Source organism: Triplophysa rosa, linkage group LG7 (genome assembly GCF_024868665.1).
Source record: "Triplophysa rosa linkage group LG7, Trosa_1v2, whole genome shotgun sequence".
NCBI lineage: Eukaryota > Metazoa > Chordata > Actinopteri > Cypriniformes > Nemacheilidae > Triplophysa > Triplophysa rosa.
The window spans coordinates 26314610-26329751 of NC_079896.1; the positions used below are offsets into that span (position 1 = coordinate 26314610).

The 15142-nt window shown below is 39.3% G+C and overlaps 1 protein-coding gene across 1 annotated transcript; it reads left to right on the forward strand.

The window, feature by feature from the left end:
* The first annotated feature begins 476 nt into the window (after positions 1–476).
* atp7b (ATPase copper transporting beta) lies at positions 477–14825 on the forward strand. Its single transcript, XM_057338451.1, has 21 exons — positions 477–556; positions 2989–3799; positions 5597–5803; positions 5879–6042; positions 6304–6465; positions 6563–6645; positions 7618–7801; positions 7958–8191; positions 8458–8549; positions 8671–8798; positions 9356–9510; positions 10227–10361; positions 10445–10639; positions 10732–10914; positions 11570–11774; positions 11997–12134; positions 13310–13452; positions 13581–13784; positions 13877–13994; positions 14074–14176; positions 14252–14825. The coding sequence occupies exons 1-21, from the start codon at positions 527–529 to the stop codon at positions 14529–14531; spliced, it is 3954 nt and encodes a 1317-aa protein (XP_057194434.1). The 5' UTR covers positions 477–526; the 3' UTR covers positions 14532–14825.
* Positions 14826–15142: the final 317 nt, after the last annotated feature.

The following is a 15142-nucleotide window of genomic DNA, read 5'->3' on the forward strand; positions in this document are numbered from 1 at the left end:
GTACACTAGCTGTAAAAATGATAGCTGTAGTATTCCCTGTTTAAAAAAATAGAAACCATGATAGACATTTTACTGTATTCAATGGGAATTATTGGTTTTATTGGAACTATAATGTTGTCTGTGTCTCTACTGTTAATTCTGGGTTCTGTTGGTGGGATGTTATCTGGTGGATGGGAACCAACAGAACACTGTGAAATCCTACTGGAATAAGACCCAAAACATACATGAAGGAATTTTGTACTGGTTTTATTGGTAAACAGCTGATGGTTCATGATGGTATTTCTAGAAACCATTAGTTTGTATTGCTTTATTTCAGCAGGCTTACCATGGTACATTCTTAAGGGCTGTCTGCGGATGTTGCTGTTATTGAGTGTTAAAGGACAATTGAACATTCATGACAGTCATGTGGATGTCCTTCTGCCATGAGAGAGAGAGAGAGAGAGAGAGAGAGAGAGAGAGAGAGAGAGAGAGAGAGAGCGAGCGCAGAATAACAACACAACACAGAGTGAACATAAACCTTCTGGCGATGTATGGATCCACCTGGTGTACACTATGGGTAAGATGACCCGTAATCTCTCAATTATACTTCTTCCTATTAAACTGCATTTCTCTTCACTTCACTGTTTATAGAGATTTAGATTGCTTTATTGACATGGGATAAAAAGCCTTTACTTTCCTCGTTTGATTTATCTTTCTATTTCTATTTCCATTTCCATTTTTATTTCTTTACTATTTCAGTGTTTTTCTCAATGGAGGAGTTTATAACATTTCAGGCTATCTGTGTTCCACACACAGCCTAAGAAAATAAAGGTTTTTTTTAGAAAGCTGTGGTGTTTCACATACAGTATAGGCTACTGTAATATCACAAAGATTTGCCCGTCCAAAAACACATGGCTGTGTACTTTAAAAAAGTTTTTTTCTATGTCATTTTATGTGTCAACTATGTCATTGTTTTAAGGATGGCAATTTAAAGTCATTTTCATCGACTTTAACCTAAGCATTAAAGATTTGCACGTGTGCACCCTGGTGGAAAAAAGACACATATTACAGTCTCTTGTTTTATTGCAACAGGTTGTAAATGTTGCACTTTTAGATGTGGCAGTGGTAATAACAAGTGTAATATCACCAATAATTAGTCAATAACGGTCATTCATTATTAATGACTAGTAACAAGATATGTTTTTCTTGAAAAAATATAACGCATTAACTGGTATTTTGGGGAAACGATACTTATCAGAGGATCAGAGATATTCTACTGGATTTAATGGTTATAATGGGAATTGGTTTTAATGGGAAAATGGTGTCTGTGGGTCTCTGCGGGTAATGTGTTGGGTTCTATTCGAGTGGTTTTATTTGGTGGATGGGAACCCATAGAATCCTGCTGAAATAAGAGCCAAAATTATATAACCGTTTTAAAACTTGATGGTCCATAATGCGATTTTTGTAATAAACCTAATTTGTATTTTATTTCGGGAGGAAAAAGTGTTCCTAATATTTAGATTTAAACGAGTAAAAAGAGTGCAAACGACAAAGATAGAAAATAAAACTGGCAGTCGTTGATCCAATGAGAGAGAGAGAGAGAGAGAGAGAGAGAGAGAGAGTGTCTGTGTGTGTGCATGTGTGCATGTGTGCGTGTGTGCGTGTGTGTTTGCTTAGTTGTGCACTCGGCAACGTCATTCAGTTGAATCATTTACAGAAATTATGCGCAAAAGACTTTGACAGGCTGTGCCGAGTGCAAAATCCAAAGAGATTCACAGAGAGGTGATGCAGGTGACAGATGAGCGCTGAGCGCAAACCTGCGTAGATTTAAGAGCGCGCGCACGCAGTCACGAGCCACTTTAAAACCTGCGGTATGAAACACACGAGCGACTGTATTATTATGTAAGGAAAACTATCAACTTTAGTCGGTACAATGAACAATAAATTCAACGCGTTTAATAACTTCTCCAAACTGATCTCAAAGTCGTCTGAGAATGGGACAGAACAGGTTTGCATGGAAGTCTGTGGATCTCTGTGTCACTGTGGACCGGATCCTTGCGTTTGTCCTAAAGATGGATTCGACGAATCTAAGGTTGGTTAAATTCGTGAAAAGTATTTTGTAGTATACTTAAAAGGTTACTGTAAATACTTTACACTCTCCTGGGTTTCTTAGATAACAGACTGCATGCGCCCTTACAAAAGTTAACGCGTGTTTTAACTAAAATTTGAATTTGTTTTTATTTATAGTAAAACTATAACTTGGTTAACCAAGTGATCTTAAGGTGATTTTGAGAGAAGCATTGCCCTTAAGTTCACACCGGTGCCCCAACAAAGTGCACTAAAGTTAATCTCATCCCTGTTTTACTTTTTGCTTGTCATATAAAAAGAACTAAACGTTTAGTTTTATGAAACGTTTTATTTGTCGTTTTATTCCTTTTGCAATACTTTTTTAAAGTCGGTTGAACTTTTGAGCCACTTTACAATTTTGGTTGTGTTTACCACATAAGGATGTCCATGTGTATAGCACAAAACCCTAAAGCATGTTCTAGTACATTTGGTAAATATGAGTTAGTAAGTGGTCTTGACCAATAATGTAAAGTTGTAAAAAGAAATAAGCGTTTCTCTCTGTGCCGAGCAGAATTTCTGGTCTTGTGATCGTTTAGTCGGACAGCCTGGAATAATCTGTTCTTTGATGGTCTGTAATGGAAAAGTTTTGTGCCAATACTTGTGTGTGTGATTATAAAATGCTTTGGAGTGCTAAAGGGTGCTTTATTATTTTTTATAAATGAATTATCTATGTAAAGTACCGATCCGAAGAATAGGTTTTAATTTTGAGCTGTATTTATTTTATTATTGTCAAATCTGTTACCAAAATATTGGAATAGCGATTAAAAAAACATTTAACCATCAGTTTAGACATTGAAGTGCTCATATATGAACTTTTGACATTTTGATACCTGTAATAGTGAATGAAAACACAGATTTGATCGGAGCCGTTTTATTTTTTAGGGGAACGGAGGTCCGCGTGAGGCCTGCCCCGCTCAAAAACATGCTTTTGATAATCTTGCTTATGAACAAGGGAGTCCCAGTGAATTAAAACCCCGTTTGTCTGTGGTCGAGGAGAGGGTAGTGAAGATGAAGGTTGAGGGAATGACCTGTCAATCATGTGTCCGATCTATTGAAGAACAGATTGGAAGTCTTGGAGGAGTTCATGATGTGCGGGTGTCTCTAAGTGATAAAGACGTCTCTGTGAGGTTTAATCCTGCGGCGGTGACACCTGAGATTTTAAGAGAGCACATTGATGACATGGGGTTTGATGCCTCCATTCAACTACGACCTTCAGGAACCTGTGCCTCTCATGCCTCCGACTGGTCCGAGGTGACGTTGGGAGTTGCAGGCATGCATTGCGGCTCATGTGTTCAGAACATAACATCAACTCTGTCAGGAAGGTTTGGGGTTAATTCTGTATGCGTGTCATTGGAAAAAGGAAGCGTTGATCTTCGATTCGACCCGTCTCTGCTGACCCTGGAGACTGTTAAAGGATTATTAGAGGAAATACCACCCGGGAACTTTAGGGTTTCCATCCCTGGTTGGAACTCTGGATGTAATTCCTGGGTCAGTATTGGAATAGAGGGAATGACGTGCAGCTCTTGTGTTCAGACCATTGAGGGAATGATGTCTAAGAGAGCCGGGGTTGGTTCTGTTAAAGTTTACTTACAGGAAAAGAAGGGAATTATAACCTACGACTCCAGTGTCACCCGTTCAGAAGAACTGCGGGAAGCGATTGAGGACATGGGATTTGAAGCCTGCTTAGAACAAGGTACTGAACAACAAACATATATTTGACACGGGAGTTTTGGGGATCAAACCCATGACTTTGGGCTCTACCAGTTTAAGATTGGGAATGAAATGAAATGAATGAAAATTCTCTCAAAGTTTACTCAGCTTCATGCCATCTCAGATGTGTACGTCTTCCTTTCTTTAGATCAACATACGATGTCATGTTACCTTGTTATATGTGGGTGACATGGCAAAGCTTCAAGAATCCATCTTTAAAGTTCTCCAAATGACTCCAGTGTAGACTGCAAGATATTTTGATAACATGATAAAAATATCACAAATATGTGCATATGGCAATGGTTTGCAATAAATGAACGCTTCAAAAACCTTTGTCCACTCTTAAAAATAAAGGTGCTTGATGACGCCATAGAAGAACCTTTTATGTCTAAATGGTTCCACCTTTAATGCCCGAAGAACCTTTCTGTTTCACAAAAGGTTCTTTGTGGCGAGAAAAGATTTTTCAGATTATAAAGAGGTAGAAAACCTTTGACTGAATTGTTCTTTGTGGAACCCGCAATGGTTCCTCTGTGGCATCGCTGTGAAGAATCTTTAAAGCACATTTCTTTTTTAAACGTGTAAAGTCAGGTATTAGGAGGATGCAGATGGCAGAGAGACTGTTGCCAGAAAGAATGCAAAACATATGTTGGTTATAAATTTTAGTTTACAAATATTGTGTGTCTCGTGACTTGTCATATGTGTTTCGTCGCTAGACGTGCAATAACGAATGAGATTTGATGTTACCGATGAGCTGTATTTGAACTTACTTCTCTGATCTGTATGTTGCCATGGATATGCGGCATTTTAATCGCTAAATAAACGCGAGGTATCTGAATCGTTTTCTCTCACAAAAGCATCGCTTCAGAAGACATTTTGTCACTTTGGAATTATAAAAAACTTTGAAGCTCAATATGTCAACAGTGCTCAGAATGCAGATAGAATCGTATCATTCCAAAGCGAGAATTTATTAACCCACTGAGTCATTCGGGTTAATTTAATGAAGAATGGATGTGCTTTTTGGAGCTTTAACATTTTGACATCCAACATTTTTAAAGCAACACTGTAGAACTTTTGCTCACAGGTTCCCCCATGTGGTTGATGAGCGCAATTGGTAGAACTCGTCCGGTTAAGAGTTGTTCTCTACCACTGCAATAATTCTAGAGACATTATTTTAGGGTCGAAAAACTACAAAGTGTTGCTTTAAGATAACACGAGTAACATGAATTTTCATATTTGGGAAAACTGTTCCTTCGGTATTGTTTGAGTCACATTTAGAATTGAAATACGTAGTGCTATACTTTAACAGGGCTTTTAAGAACGGGACCTTAAAAAAAGGTAAACTTTCTTTGCCTCTTAAACCCAGCAGCTATCATCTTTATCGTGTCCAGATGCTTTAGCCAGTGATTTCTGTCCAGAGCAAAAGTTTCTTTAGTTACAACACAGATTGCTGTTCTAGAATAACATGAAGTGTTCTTGAATGACTCAAACCCATGGCAACCCTTCAGATGAGAAAGTTAGAGAGTCTAAACGGATTAAAGAGGCTTTAGGCTGCCCTCTCTCTCTCTCTCTCTCTCTCTCTAAATGTAAGTGGGAACTGTGCATAAAGTCATTTCAAACAGTTCATTCTGTAGATATATTAATTGTAAAAGCTACTTTACCTGTTTAGCTCAGTTGGCAGAGTGTTGTGTTTGCGGTTCAAAGGTCATGGGTTTGGTCCCCAGTGAAAGTGTTTGCATTGTAATGCACTAGTTTTACGTAATATAATCTGTTTCTTTGAAAGATTCGTCGGTCTGTCAGACGTCCAGTGGTGAGAAGCAGCTGAATCTACAGACCTGTGTCCAGACGGCCAAATCTCCACACTCGACCATCACAAATAACCCCAGCGGCTCTGAAGAGAGACAGACACACAAATGTTGCGTTCAGGTGACCGGCATGACCTGTGCGTCCTGCGTGGCCACCATTGAGAGAAACCTGCTGAAACATAAAGGTAAATAATGGCATAAACCTTTAACCATCACGTGTAAAATCTGAGGCGTAGATGAGCAATGAAGTGTTTTTGTAGGTATTAAATCAGTGTTGGTGGCTCTGATGGCTGGTAAAGCCGAGGTGAAGTATGATCCCGCACTTCTGGATCCGTCACGGATCGTTCGGCTCATCTCTGATCTGGGTTTCGGAGCGTCTGTGATGGAGGAGAACACAGTGCAGGATGGGATCTTGGATCTGTCTGTGAGTGCACACATTTGCCATTTGTATTCATTTGATGAGAAGTCTCTGTGGTTACAGAAACACTGCATCTAGCAATCTATTTACATAAAACGATAAGAAGCTTGGCTTTCTCCCTTTGTTTTTTGTGTGAAACGGCGGGAAGGGAGATGAAATGGAAATTCTTATGAAGGGCTGATGTAGAATTCAACAGAAGAGTGTTTTGATGTACGTCTATTAAAATCCTCCGAGCTTGTTTCAGTCTCGACACGGATATTTCCTCAGGTCACCGGTATGACATGTGCTTCCTGTGTCAATAACATCCAAAGCAAACTTTTGAGGACTGAGGGGATTCTGGAAGCCTCCGTTGCCCTGGCAACAAACAAAGCTCATGTGAAGTTTGACCCGGATTTGATAGGCTCTCGAGATATCGTCAGAATCATTGAGGTACAGATAATTAAATTATTGATAATGAGAGAAAGATGGGTGCTTGTTATACTCATTTCAATCTCTCGCTCTGTCTCTTTCTCTGTCTGTTCACAAGGGATTGGGTTTTGGAGTGTCTTTGATAAAGAATGAGGGATTAGAGAAAAACAACATGTTGGACCACCAAGAGGAGATTCAACAGCAAGTATCTTTGTTAAATATTAATCTGTGTTTGTACCTACATTGTAACAAAAATCCGTAAAAAACGGAAACTTTCTGTCAGCCGTAGCGACAGAAATATACCGTAAAACAAATTTTGTTTTTTCCTGTAAAATTGCAGGATATAATATATCCAGGATATAATAAATAGTTTCCCCGTTTTTCTTGTACATTTTTGATGTTTTGGACCGTATTTAAAAATTAAACTGTAAAAGATAAAACCTTGTTAAAAAACGGAAATTTACCGTTGTTTTTCCTGTAAAATGACATGGTTTCACCGTTTTCTTGTAAATTTGCGGTCTTTTTCTGTACGCTTTTGACCGTATTTTAAAAATATATAAAAATGTCATTTTTTACATTTTACGTGGAAAATCTGTAAAAATAACATTACGATTCTGTAAAATTTTTAGATAAGAGGAACCTCAGATGAGACCTCTTTAATATCTCAGTTATTTCACCTAAACATCAATGACATTAAATAGAGCAAATGTAAAGTTTTGTTTTAATCTCATCTGCGTATAGTTTCTCTTGTGAAAAAGAGTCAGAAATCTGACAAATGTGTCTGTCATCAGAGTTTGAGAAGAGATGACAACAATGTGTCGAACTGAGCTCAGATTTGTCAAGTCTGCGATCAAAAGTCGATATTATTGAAGATCTCAATATCAACTCATCAAATTGACTCAAATCCAGATTATTTGACCTCTGTAATCTACACTCATTTTACACCTCCGTACTCTTCATGTGTTTCAACAATTACACTCTCATTTGATTCTGTTTTATTTCTCCTGATCAATTTTATGAGAAACATCTGATATGCCAATCAAACACAACTGAGAACTCCATCAAATCTCTTGAGCAACATCTGATCTTTACCTTTCTCTTTAGTGATGATGTCATTCGTAAAACCGCTCTAAAAATCTAGCATGTAAAGTATTTTTGAAACTGTTTGTGCAGATGGAAGCACTCGTTTCTCTTCAGTCTGGTGTTTGGGATTCCTGTGATGGGTTTGATGATTTATATGATGGTGATGGACAGTCAACACAAGGAACATGGTGGCTCTATGCCCGCGGATCAAAACATCTTACCTGGTCTCTCCATCATGAACCTGGCCTTCTTTCTGCTCTGCACACCCGTTCAGGTACGGTACCTCAATGACACCTGACCTTAGAATTAAACAGGGGAAGTATTTTATTTCTACACCGCAATTGACACCAAACGGAAAAATAATGATTGTTGCCCTACAGGTTTTCTGGGCAGTCCTATTGAGCATTGATCAGATTTTTTCCTTATTCAGTTTCTAGGTGGTCGCTACTTCTACATACAAGCGTATCGTTCGCTCAGACACGGTGCGGCCAACATGGACGTGTTGATTGTTTTGGCGACCACCATTGCATACGTGTACTCTTGTGTGGTGCTGCTCGTGGCCATGATCGAAAGAGCCAAACAGAGCCCGCTCACGTTTTTCGACACGCCTCCCATGCTTTTTGTATTCATTGCTCTGGGACGCTGGCTGGAGCATGTGGCGAAGGTGAAGAAACAGTAAATGAATTTGTTTGCCATAAATAGTCGTTAGTGCTGATATGGCGTTAAAAGGAAAGAAAGAAAGAAAGAAAGAAAGAAAGAAAGAAAGAAAGAAAGAAAGAAAGAAAGAAAGAAAGAAAGAAAGAGTAATTCATCTCTCAAATGTGTTCATTTGGCTAGAAGGATCTCCATGCTCAGAAAATCAAACAGATTATTATTTACCTGTATGAGAGCATTATGAGTGCTTTGTTGATTTTCTTTTCACCCGTTCAGAGTAAAACCTCAGAGGCTTTGGCAAAACTCATGTCTCTCCAAGCTACAGATGCCACTATCGTGTCCCTGGGCCCTGACAACACTATTCTCAGGTTCATTTCACTTTATGCTGAACACAATAAATGAATTTATATTCTAACTGATGTGATTGCCAGTTAAATAGCATTTGAAGTTCATTTGGTTCGTAAGTATGTCTTGTTTTCTGTATGTCAGAGAGGAGCAGGTGCCTGTGGATCTGGTACAGAGGGGTGATGTGGTGAAAGTGGCACCAGGAGGAAAGTTTCCTGTGGATGGGAAGGTCATCGAGGGCACGTCTATGGCAGACGAGTCTCTTATCACTGGTACATGACTTATTGCATCCCGCAGTAGGCAGCTAAAGCATCATTATGTAATATATCTGCCATTACCATTACAAACAAAACAAGTTCGTTTGATTATTTTATCGTTTAAGTATTAAACAAAGTTCAAGTATATTTTTAAGGATACTTTGTGTGGTAAGTACTTCTACTATTTCAATACCACTTGGTACTAAATTGGCCCACTTTGTAGTTTATAAAGGGAATAGTAAACTTTGAGTACACAACTAATTTACAGCGACATTTCTGTGAGAAGTACATAAAAAGTAAACTGAATGCATACTTTCTTATTTTAAGTTTAGACGAAGTATACTAATAGCAAACATAAAGGTTTTTTTGTAAGGGCAGTGTCAACCAATGGAAATGCAAACATGATTACAGGTTTCCCAAACAAACAAAACTTAAACTGTCTTCCATGGTACCGACGAACAGATAGCCCCGCCCCGAGCCGCCCCGCCCCGCCCCAACACACCAACCTATTGCATTAGTTCTAATGGAGTTAAAGGGACCCGAAGAGAATCTAAGTCTCGTGTTTTCTCCAGGTGAGCCAATGCCTGTGATTAAGAGAGCGGGGAGCTACGTGATCGCCGGCTCTATTAATGCTCACGGAGCTTTGCTGGTGAAGGCCACACATGTGGGGTCAGAGACCACCCTCAGCCAGATAGTTAAGCTAGTGGAAGAGGCTCAGACGTCAAAGGTAACACACACACACGCACGCACGCACATGCGATAGGTTTGTCCACACACAAATACATTCACGAACAGAGTTATTGTTGATAAAAATACAATGCATAATAATGCAATTTTTTCTACACATCTTTTACACATTTCCTGTAATGAACATGTTTTATGTTGGGTGGTGTAACTGTCTGAACTCTGTAGGGTGTAAAAATGATTGGTAGAATTGTTAGAATTTGTTTAGATAATTTTTCGTAAAAAAAGCAGCGGAGCAATCTTGTTTAGAAATATTTTTTTATTTTTTGAGACACCCGTGTATTTTTAAATGACATATATTTTGACCTTCTAACGAATGTTTTGGCATGTGTCAAATACAGTAGACTTAAGACCTAGATCTTGTTACTCTTCTAAATATTTGTATACATTTTTTACTTTTTATTTTTTTATTTTAAATGAAATATAATAATATAATACCATACAATACAATTTATATAATATAATGTAATGTAATGTAATACAATACAATACAATATCATTTATATAATATAATATACTTAATATAATATAATTTATACGATACAATACAATACAATACAATATAATATGTATACATATGTTATACTGTATATAATAATATTTATTCGATTACATTTTCATTATTTGACTTATCTAAACTAAACACTTCCTCTTGTCAATCATCATGATTTCTGTCCTGATGTCTTTCTTTCTCTTTAGGCACCGATTCAACAGTTTGCTGATAAACTGAGTGGCTATTTCGTTCCCTTCATAGTCATCGTCTCAGTGCTCACGGTGGTGGCGTGGCTCATCATTGGCTTTGTGGACTTTAACATAGTTGCACAATATTTTCCTGTGAGTTCTCTGCTGGACTGTATGTACACTCACACTTTACACACGGGTGTGCACGAGCGAAAACTCTGGTATTATCTCTACAGGGTTACGACCCAAACATCTCCAGAACAGACGTGATCATCCGCTTCGCCTTTCAAGCCTCCATCACGGTTCTGTCTATCGCGTGTCCGTGTTCTCTGGGTCTGGCCACACCCACCGCTGTTATGGTCGGCACCGGAGTGGGCGCTCAGAATGGCATTCTTATAAAGGGAGGAGAACCTCTGGAGATGGCCCACAAGGCAATGCCCAACGCTTAAACCCTAATGGAGCTTTATATATAATATAAACCGATTTCCATATATCTGTTACCCTCCCTCTGCTCGCCCTGCAGGTCCAGGCTGTTATGTTTGATAAGACGGGCACCATCACTAATGGAGTGCCTCAGGTGACCCGAGTGCTGGTGCTGTGGGACCGAGCGAAGCTTCCTCTCCGGAAGGTTCTGGCTGTGGTGGGCACGGCTGAGGCGAGCAGTGAGCACCCGCTGGGCACGGCTGTCGCCAAGCATTGCAAAGAGGTCTGAGGAAACCAACACACAACACTTTGAGACTTTAGTTGAGTTTGATGACCTAGTTCACTCATGAAACTCGCGAGTCCTGCCAGCCAATCAGCTCGCACGTCAGCGTGACTCAAGCCGATTGGCTGCATCGCTTGCTTGCTCACGGCATTGTTTTCTTTCATGTGTTTTGAAGGGAACATGAAACCGTTTTCATATAACGAATATTTAGGACACGCTATTGTGTGCACATTTCATGCATTAGATGTTAGATTGTGAAATGTGTCCGTTCTGTTTACACACAATGTAATTTCATTGGTTAACACCTGGATTACATCAGCAAGTGATCAAACATTTCAGAGGCAGACAAAGTGATTTTCATGATTTAGCCACCTGAAAGGGGCACATTCAACAGCCTTCTATTGTTTTAAACCCACATCCTATTTGATACATTTTCACTTTTGTTTACTATATTTTATTGCATTTTTACAGACGGGAACATCCAAAAAAGGAGCTTTTGCTGACGTTACGCATATACATACAAACAAACAAACAGTGAATGAGATTAATGAATAAAAACAAAATGTGACTTGCTGTCCTCTTGGGGGTCACTTTTGATTTGATGTGTCTACACAGTTCTCTGAATGGTTTCTGGTGTATTTCTGCATCTCTGTAGGAGCTGGGTTCAGAAACTTTGGGGTACTGTTATGACTTCCAGGCCGTTCCTGGCTGTGGAATCAGCTGTAAAGTTTCCAACATAGAGGATCTGCTGCAGAACAACCCCAAAACACACGAGACCCACACATCAGCATCTCTCCTCACCCTCCACGGAGCCACCACAGATGAGAGCAGTCTGCTGACGGAGACAGACACAGGGTCAGGTGCGAGAATTCTGTGTTTCTGGTGCCCCCTAGTGTGATATTTGTGTATTACTACAGCCTTTGACGCCTTTATGACGGCCTTTTCTGTTTTACAGCGTTTCAAAAAGTTAGTTTTACGTAACCATTTTTAACCCTCTCTTTGGCTTTTGGTTATGCTGTTTTTATTGCTTTTCCATATAAGTGACATGTGTTTTAATAGGTAGAATAACCCCTGTGTTCCAGACTGTCCTTCATACTCCGTGTTGATCGGGAACAGAAATTGGATGAAGAGAAACGGTTTGGAGGTCACAGCCGATGTGGATGATGCCATGAGCAGCCACGAAACCAAAGGACAGACAGCCATACTGGTGGCTATTGATGGTACACTGTCATTGTCATGTTTATACAATACAAGTTTGTTTTTACCTTGTGTACGATTCAAATGTTTTTCATTAAAAATAACAAAGCACATTTCTCTCTAGTGTGCACAGTGGTGACTATTTCACTGCAAAGAAATGAATTTCTTACTTGGTTCTTTTGTTTTCCATGATCTATGAACATTCTGCAATCAAAATAGATTTATTTGATAAAATAATATTGAATTAGGTACTTATTAGTAAAGAGGTCAAACTCAATTCAAGTTTATTTTTCTTATCCCGTTGGCAGAGATTTTTCTTGTTGGGAGCACTTAAAGTCACCTAAAAACAAGACTTAATATTTTGAGTTATTTCCTTTCTCAAGAAAATGTGTCTTAAAGGGACAGTTCACCCAAAAGTGAAAATTCTGTCATCCTTTACTCACCCTCAAGTAGTTCCAGACCTGCCTTTATTTCTTTTTTCTACAGACTCAATGGGGATGAGATTCTGTTTGGTTACTGACATTCTTCCAAATATCTTTAAATGATGACAGAATTTTCATTTTTGGGTGAACTGTCCCTTTAAGAAATGTTTGATGTTTGTACCGGAACACCAAAATGATAGAACGTATGCACATCTATATTATTTTAGCTATATGCAGGATCAAAAAAGACGAAGCTCAGGAAAATTAGACAAAAAACACTGCGTAAAAATGGGGCTGTGCAATTAATCGAAAACGAATCGTAATTGTCCATTTTGGCCTTCAACAATTACAAAACAAAATAATCGAGGTAAAACAATTATTTATATTTATATAGCCGTGTGACGCCCATTTCCTTTACAGTGGTTCATTTCTTTTCATTTCTTTTTCAGTTGAATTCACAGTTTAAAAGGCAAGATTTTACATTTTTCGACGTTGTTTTTAAAAGGTAATGAGTAATCGTGTTAAATAATCGGGATCTCAATATTGGCCAAAATACTTGTGATTATTATTCTTGTCATAATCGAGTTTTCCTTCTGAAATGGTCATTTTTAAAATGATATTTGGTCCCATCAATATGCATATTTAGTTATCTCATCATGTCAACATCATGTTTGTTTGCCGGTGTAGTTAAAGCCGAATCTTCACAGATTTTGTGTGGGTCTGAAATGGACCTTATAGATCAATCACACGTTGTTGTTGTTTATTGTTTGTGTCAGGGGTTCTGTGTGCTATGTTAGCTATAGCGGATACAGTGAAGACAGAGTCGGCTTTGGCTGTTCGTACCCTGAGCAGTATGGGTATTGAAGTGTTTATGATCACGGGAGACAACAGACGCACGGCCCGGGCCATCGCCACACAGGTACTCATGTCTTCACTTGCGAAACAAAATAATGAGAAGCCAGTGAGAGCTCAGAAGAAGTGCTGTTCAAAAGATCTTTTGAGGTCTTTCCTATCATTCTAAAATGCGGAAGTGAATCTTTTATGCAGGTGGGTATCAGGACGGTGTTTGCGGAGGTCTTGCCATCACATAAAGTAGCGAAGGTTCAGGAATTGCAGGAAAGAGGTCTGAAGGTGGCAATGGTTGGCGACGGAGTGAACGACTCGCCCGCTCTCGCTCATGCAGATCTGGGCATCGCCATCGGAACAGGCACCGATGTTGCTATAGAAGCTGCAGATATCGTTCTCATACGAGTGAGCCTCTCCATCATCACGTGTCAGTCATCAGCGAACAATTCTATGTAACAGAAATGTCCATTTCACAGTTGTTTTCTTGATTGATTTAGAATGATCTGCTGGACGTCGTGGCCAGCATTGAGCTGTCTAAAAAGACGGTGAGGAGAATCAGGATGAACTTTGTGTTTGCTCTCATTTATAACTTGCTTGGCATTCCTATCGCAGCAGGTGAGCAACACGCACAAACACAAACTCGCTTTTCAATCGATGTTGTGACACTACAGACATGTTGGTGTTTTGTTGTCAGGTGTGTTTATGCCTGTTGGTCTGGTGCTTCAGCCCTGGATGGGTTCTGCTGCGATGGCAGCGTCGTCTGTCTCTGTGGTCCTGTCTTCTCTACTCCTGAGGCTGTGAGTTCACATCACACCAAAGTCAAACCCTCTTAAAAAAGATTCTGTAAATATCTTCAAATGTCTTTTCAACAGCTACAAGAAGACATCAGTAGATGAGTATGAGGGGAGAGCTCAGCGTCATAAACTGAGTCTGAGTCCGTCTCAGGTCAGCACACACGTGGGAATGGAAACCCATCGCTGCAGCCCTCGTTCATTTCACAGAGGATGGGACAGAAAGAGGTGGAGACTTTCTAGTTCAGACTCCTCCTCTCTTAACTCAAACTCCTCCCACCCATCCACAGCACAAGCGTATAGCACCGCCCACTATTCGCGACTGGTTTCTCATGTGTCTGAGCGCAACTTCATCGTGTAACTGAACATAAATATATTGCTGAAATAAAAACAATGACATTTTGTTTTAAACACTGTCTAGTTTCTTATCTGCCTTTTATCTACTTTTAAGAAAGTTAAGTTGACATCTTATATTCTGGTCCGCGATCGCCTCTGGGGAAGTTGCTGGAAATGATAGATAGTGCAATGATTTATTGCACTCATTGCCGTAGCTTTTAAAAGAGATGATTCACAACCATAGTTAAAACTAGTGGTTTACTGGTAGGATTCGTTTGGTTGGCAAACCGAGGTGAATGAAACATCTGCACCTGCGGTGAATAAACAGAACGTTTGTCAATAATTCTGATAACAGACTTTCATGATGACTGTGATGAATGGTTTGAAATAAATGAAATACAATAATAAGTACATTAACGGATACGCTTTTATTTTTTATAAAACGGGTTCTTTAATTACACAGTCAGCAGTGTAAAATAAAGTGCATGACCCCTCCGTGACCTCATCACATGTGCTCTGTGTCATGTGTGATGTTTTTCACTAATGCAGCACAAGCAAGATGTTTGTCTAAAAAATACAAAGCATAGACTAACTTGAACCGGCTGTAGTGGTGTTACTGTGGGTTGTTCAGACTTG

What these genes read in the sequence shown, in the direction of transcription:
- atp7b (XM_057338451.1), top strand. Translation starts at nt 527, where the DNA reads ATGTATGGATCCACCTGGTGTACACTATGG. An exon ending in CCACCTGGTGTACACTATGG is followed by an intron (nt 557 to 2,988) that starts GTAAGATGACCC and finishes TTTATTTTTTAG; the next exon opens with GGGAACGGAGGTCCGCGTGA. An exon ending in GGAGACAGACACAGGGTCAG is followed by an intron (nt 11,775 to 11,996) that starts GTGCGAGAATTC and finishes CCTGTGTTCCAG; the next exon opens with ACTGTCCTTCATACTCCGTG.